General features: G+C 37.7%; 1 protein-coding gene across 1 annotated transcript; it reads right to left on the bottom strand.

Moving 5' to 3' along the window:
• Nucleotides 1-5673: 5673 nt before the first annotated feature.
• LOC112717757 (protein MAIN-LIKE 1-like) lies at nucleotides 5674-6446 on the bottom strand. Its single transcript, XM_025769702.1, has 3 exons — nucleotides 5932-6446; nucleotides 5770-5860; nucleotides 5674-5682 (listed from the first exon to the last, which is right to left on the bottom strand). Exons 1-3 carry the CDS (start codon nucleotides 6444-6446, stop codon nucleotides 5674-5676), a joined length of 615 nt encoding a protein of 204 aa, XP_025625487.1.
• Nucleotides 6447-7320: the final 874 nt, after the last annotated feature.

Raw genomic sequence — 7320 nt, 5'->3', positions numbered from 1 at the left:
TTTCAGATCTGAATTACATACTTTTTGACGGCATGAGTCTCTAAACTCCATTGTTGGGGGTGAGGAGCTCTGCAGCGTCTCGATGAATTAATGCAATTGTTTCTATTTCATTCAAACGTGTGTATGGTCCGATCTAAGATGTTTATTCGCGCTTAATTGTGAAAGAGGTGATGATCCGTGACACTCATCACCTCCCTCAATCTATGAACGTGTGCCTGACAAACACCTCCGTTCTACATCAGACTGAATGAACTTCTCTTAGATTCTTTAATCAGAATCTTCGCGGTATAAGCCGGATTGATGGCGGCATTCATGAGAATCCGGAAAGTCTAAACCTTGTCTGTGGTATTCCGAGTAGGATTCTGGGATTGAATGACTGTGACGAGCTTCAAACTTCTGAAGGCTGGGCGTTAGTGACAGACGCAAAAGAATCAATGGATTCTACTCCAACCTGATTGAGAACTGACAGATGATTAGCCGTGCTGTGACAGAGCATAGGAACGTTTTCACTGAGAGGATGGGAAGTAGCCACTGACAATGGTGACACCCTACATACAGCTTGCCGTAGACGTGCTTTACAAACAATTGAGTTAAATATTACATTGCAGAAATTTAGAGGACAAAGCATCTCCAAAACTCCAACATATTTCTCATCGCTGCACAACAAGTAACACTATTATTCTCCATTATTTTTCTAATAATTTTAATTACTTTGACTTCTTACAATTAAATCCAAATAACCTTATTGACCTCCTGACTAAGATTAATAAAATAAACATTGATTGCTTCAAACCGATAATCTCCGTGGGATCGACCCTTACTCACGTAAGGTATTACTTGGACGACCCAGTGCACTTGCTGGTTAGTTGTGCGAATCACAAATTCGTGCACCACAAGACGATGACTTAGTAAGTGATATCTGGGTATTATATCGAGTCTTCTGGAGTTATTACCCCTACATTAGAGCATTCAGATATTGTAAACTAGTTGTCCAGGTAGATGGGACTCAATTGTACGGAAAGTATAAGGGTTGTTTGTTGGTTGTAGTTTCACAGGATGGTAACAACAACATCGTCCCAATTGCATTTGCTATTGTGAAGGGAGAGACTTCTGATGCGTGACACTTTTTTTTAGTAACCTGCGACAACATGTGGTCACTCAGGATGGTGTGGGACTGATATCTGACCTACACGAATCCATCAATGCAGCTATTGCCCAAAGTAACAGAGCTTGGTCTCCTCCTAGAGCTTTCCATATATTTTGCATCAGGCATATAAAGTCCAATTTTTTGAGAAAGTTCAAGGCACCATACCTGCAAAAGCTTGTCCTCAATATAGGTAACGTTGAGTATGTCAAATTTCATTATTAACAGGGTTAACTTCAAACAGTGTTTCTCATTTACTTTTTTTTCTCTTTGTTTTTTCTTATTGCACAGGATATTCGAGGATGGCTTGCGAGTACGACATGTGTTACCAGTGTTTACGAGAACACTAACTGGTTAAACCAAATTCCCTACGAACAGTATGCGTTGACATTCAATGGTGGTTATCGATGGGGTCACGTGACCATGAACCTAGTGGAATGAATCAACTCAGTTTTGAAGGATGCACACAATCTCCCTATCGTTGCACTTTTCAAAGCAACATTTGACATGCTTAATGAGTTGTTCACCCGAAAAAGAGCCAAAGCAAAGGCTCGGATTAATGCTGGACATGTTTTTTATGAGCTTGTGACCTCAAAATTGCATGCAAATCAACTTTGTTTTTTATGAGCTTGTGACCTCAAAATTGCATGCAAATCAACTTGCATTAGGAAACATCCAAGTTAATTGTTTGGACAAACAGAATGAAGTCTTTGAAGTGCCTGAGATGCCAAGTGGAATGGAGTATGTCGTCGACCTCTATCAACAACAATGAGACTGTGGCGAGTCCCAGGTAGACCGAATTCTATGTCGAAATGTGTTTACATATTGTGCGAATCAATGGCTAGATTGGCAAGTGTATGTTCATGATGTTTATAAAATGAACCAAGTTCGAAGGGTTTACCGAGCCAGGTTTAGGCCATTGGGGAATCCTACTACATGGCCTGCTTACAACGGGCCTCGATTCGTACCAAATTCATTCCTGAAACAAGTTACCAAAGGTCGCCCAAGGATGACGCATTTCTTGAACGAGATGGACACGCAAATGTTACGTGGTCCTAGGCGATGTAGCCAATGTTGGGCCGAGGGCTACAACCTTAGTATATGCCGTCTGTCATGGCCCAAAATGAGCCATGACTGGTGCTCAGGAAAATTATCCCCTAGTAAGCCTAACAGATTCAAATATAAGATAATAAAAAAGGTTACAAATGTTTTGAATAAATTTACAGTTTCTAAAATGAATAATTATATACTTTTAACCAAAGATAAAATAAATAAATATGGATAGATCTTGCCTGTGACATATGGAGCATATGACGTCTAGGAACTCAACAAAAATGAAGTACCAATTGCAGATAATTACTCTTGAATAGAAAGGCTCACACATTCAAGTATTTATTCCTGAAAAATATTTTTAGAAAAACGGAATGAGTTTTGCAACTCAGTTACCAGACAGTACATCTATAATCCACATGAGACCATATAAACATTATCATAAAAATAATTTATTTAAAAAATAATAATTTATATAAATAAGTGAATCAATAAGGGAGTTCTCGTACAGAAATCAAATCAAAAGTCCACACTTTGCAGCTTCATCTCTATGGGTATCCCTTTCCTCTTTTGTGTCCTAACAGAATAACAAATCTAACGTGTGGCCTACACACTAGGCTAGCAACACCCCTGCTAGCTGGAGTTTGAGTTAGATGCATCTAAGTTAACGTCATAACTGCCGTTAACTACGGTTTTCTAATATGAGTCTCCCAAACCAATTCAAAACATATAATTTCAAATATAATAAATCTTCAATCTTTAAAATATATACGTATCGAATCAAATCAGATAATACGTTCTCATAAGAAATCTTTTCTAATCATACCTTCTTCAATCATAAGTAATTTCAAACACATTTCACAATTTCAAAGTCAGTGAGTACTAACAAATACCTCAATGCTTCAAAAGTATATATTCGAGTAAAATCAAATATTCTAAAATAATATAAAGCTTCATCAAATATTTATATAGTCTCTTGTAAAATTTCTAAGGAATGAGCTTCATAAAAATATTTTTTCAACTATAATAAATCAATTATTCTAATCAAATCAAAGTTCTTCAACAATAGTTTTATAAATAATTAGAAACTCATAATAGAATATACCAAAAAGTTAATGGTTATAAATGTAAAGCCTACTCAAAACATGGTCCCAAGGGACCGAAGAGAATAAACCCGGAGTGCCAAACTAAAGGGTATGAAAGAGCGCAAATTTTGGACTGGGGAAGCGACAACTCCGACAGCTAGACAGAATGGCAAATGGGAACAACATAACAGAAGCAACAAGCTAATGGCACGCAACAACAACAACTAAAGACAGAGCAATTATAACAACATCAACGACAGTGGTAAAACAGTGACAGAAACAAAATAGAACAAGCAACCACTAACCAGGCTAGAACGGCAGTGAAACAGAACTGACAGAGGTGCGAAGTGATTCCTACGGCATTTTCAAAAGGGCAAGGGTAGTGGCGAAAGGCTCCAGTGAAGGAAGAATGGAGGATAGAGCACGACCAGACAGAACAGCAGCTTTCCAACGAGCTCTCCTTTGTTGCCGACACAGCAGCTTAGCGACGAGCTCCTTCAGTGACGATGGTAACCACCGCAACAGCCCCAACAGTGGCACTGCCCTCTTTCTGGCCATCACATGCTCTCTCCCTCTCTCACTCCTCAGGTTCCTCTCAAGCACAACGATGGCGGTGGTAGTGACTCCCACCGGCACTGCCTCTCTCTTCCCCTCTTCTCTTCTTCCTTCCTCTATCGCTCTCCCTCTCTTCCCTCTTTCTCTCTTTTGTTCTCACTGTCCGTTGGAAGGGGGTGTGTGGGAGAGAATGAATGTGTGGGATTTGTTTAGTAATTTAGGGTTAGGGTTTGGTTTGGGAAAAAAGAAGAATAAGGATATTATAGGGATTTTACACCGTCAGTCAGGTGGTGCAAGTGCCGGCAATAATACTCAGTAGAGTTATATATTTTACATTTCATCCAAGTACTCTATGACATTTACGACTTTATATGTTATCCAAAAACTCTATGATATTTGAAACATTGTAATTTTATCAAATTACTCTATGACATTTGCGACTTTATATTTTACCCAAACACTCTACGATATTTGAAACTTTATAACTTATCCAAGTACTCTATGACATGCATAGTAATGATACATAGAAAAGTTAAATGATACATAGAAAATATTAAGTACACAACTATTTTCTCATTGCCCACTTTACATCTTTCACAAAACTCTTGCATTTCTTGGTGGCCCTTTTGAACATGAACGGGGTGAATCGGTTAGCGTTATGACGTGGCGGACCAACTCTAAGATTGTAGTCTTTGCCTGTCTGATCTGGAGTTCATGCTTCACCTGTATATAATTTAATTAAATAGACCATCTAAACATAAATGTAATATAATCAAACAACATATCCTCCACCAAATATGTATATAATATAATCAAACAACAGAAGATCCAAATATGAATATAATATAATCAATTGACAAAAAAGTAAACATGTACTAGGACCTGCATGATCAGACTCATCATTGTGGGATTCTTCATCCTCATCCACATCCTCATTTTCATCCTCCTCGTCATCCTCATCATCTAGTACATCTACTAGATAGTCATCAGTCTTTTGCTCAATTACCTTAGCATTTTCTTCAATTAGACCCATTGAAATATGTCATGGGTTTTGGCTATTGAGAATTCCTCGACCACAATCACTCCTACTACAGTCTCCAAATACTAACCCTCTAGAAGTACCTGAGGAAATGCGGCATAGATGCCTAGTGTCCAAGGAATACCTACTCGTCATTGTATCAGGCTGATGGCTAGATTGTGATTGGCTTGGATTTACAGCCATGAACCCAAGTAACTGGCTAAATGAAGCTCCGTCTCCTACGTCAAATTGTGGAGTACTCAAATACTGCTGATGTAATGGGTATGACGGGGTAAACTGTGTTTGAGGTACATATGGAACCGAGGACTGTGGTTGTTCTTGTGGAGGTGGAGGTGGAGGTGGCAGTGACTGTGGCTCCTACTCTTGATTGTCATCATCCCTAACTGGTTGCCCTCATCATTCTCTTGCACCATAAGATCCGACAAGTTCAAGTGGTTGCCATATTTTGTACGGTACCAGTACATGTAAATCTCTAAGGGATGTTATGGAGGCATGGGAAGCTTAGTAAGAACGTGATTATACCTATTTGTCCACTGCATCACCCAAAATGAATGAGTCGTGGCTGTGGCCCAGTCAAGATTCTTAGGACCAGTCAAGACTTTCTCGTGTGCCTTGTTTAGACTCCGTTCCTGATGAGGAACTCCCTGAATGAAACCAAACTATCGCCTAAATCTATCGGTTGCATGCCATTCAATGCATTCAAATGATACAAATGGCACCGTAGTGCTCCACACAATTGAGTGCATGTAGATGTCTGCAGAAATCATGTTTGGCTCAATACGATCAACACCATAGGCAATTCACACAAACTGCACACAATAAAAGAAACATATGATTACAATCTGAAAAATAATAAGACTAAACCCGAAACAAATACTTCTTTACTGAAAACACACCTGGCCTTCCTGAAGATCATCTAATAACTTCTTAAAGTGAGCAAGACTAAGATATCTATAGCGTCGGTCTCTACGCTCCCAGTTACGCCACCTAATATGGTTTATTTCATTAACAAAATTGGATTCTAAATATGAAGACACGATGTAAGTCGATAATGTTACCTGTTAGCAAGCGAAAAACTACGACGTTCCCTAGGAATTAGCGCAAGATATGGTAGACGAATCCAAGCCCAAGCTAGCAAAAGTGTTAGTGGACCATCGATTTCCGTGTAGTCAATACGAGATGCCCTGCATAATGCCCTGTACAAGTGTGCTACGCATGCCGATCCCCAATTATACTGTCCGATACTGCTAAAATCACGAAGCAAAGGCAGAAACTTCCAGTGCACAGATGCCCCAGACTTATCTCCAAACAGGATCGTACCAAATAACGACATAATATGGCACTTTACGTACCTCTGAATACTATTTTTGCCAATCAACTGTAAACATTCTTTTAAATCCCGAATCCACGTCAATTTTATGAAGCTTCCTCTACAGTCTGACTTTCTCAGTGCAACCTCAAATTGGTGCAAACACTCAGCCTTTAAGCCTTTAAAACTACTAATAGTCACTCCTGTCACTGGAAGACCGTTTATCAGAAGACCAAGAATAACAGCCACATCTTCTAGTGTCATAAAACACTCACCAACCGGAAGGTGAAATGTGTGTGTCTGAGTGCCACCTCTCGACTACAGCATTTACCCGTGCTTTCTGATATTGAACTATTCCAATCTGGAAAACACGATAAAAATTAGTAAACTGTAAATGCTCCTCCACACTATGATTGTACCGATCCGGAGGCAGTAGCTGGTTACATATCAAATTTTGTGAACTCTACAAAAACATAACAAACTATTAGTCAAATCATTATTAATTATTAATTTACTACTAAAAGTTAATAATTTTCTAATAATAGTAACTAATTTATTAAACTAATGCTAAATTTACTATTAATTAGCTAATTTAGTAACTAGCATGTATGCATAAAGACAACTAACCTACCAATTAATTAACTATCATTATTAAAAATTTTCACATTTAACTACACAAAATATATTAATTAAATACCTAACAACTATCATTAATTATTGAAAATACCAAAAAACAATTGATATTACTAAATCCAGTTTACTAAATTCCAGAATAATAATAATTTAACTTCTAAATTATTAATAATACTAGAAATTATTTTAAATAATTTTTAATTTTTGAAAATTATGATATTATTATTTGTAACACCCTAATATTCAAATCTTTATGCTCGAGCCATAAGTCAATGATACTACGGTGGTACGATTCTCAGGTGGATTTTTAATATATAAATATAGGTAATTTTGGAAGTAGTATTAATCGAGAAGCCTGAAAAGAGTATAAATAAAATCGCGAAGACGTATCACTCACGTTTTGACAACAAAAAGATAAACCGTGAAGCCGAAAGCGATATACAGACAAGGCATAAAGGAGATTAAGAGATAGATAACAGATAGATATATATATAACCTAAGTAAA

Source organism: Arachis hypogaea, chromosome 10 (genome assembly GCF_003086295.3).
Source record: "Arachis hypogaea cultivar Tifrunner chromosome 10, arahy.Tifrunner.gnm2.J5K5, whole genome shotgun sequence".
NCBI classification, from domain to species: domain Eukaryota; kingdom Viridiplantae; phylum Streptophyta; class Magnoliopsida; order Fabales; family Fabaceae; genus Arachis; species Arachis hypogaea.
Note: the sequence above shows the minus strand (reverse complement) of the source record. Positions and strands in the feature narration are given on the sequence as shown.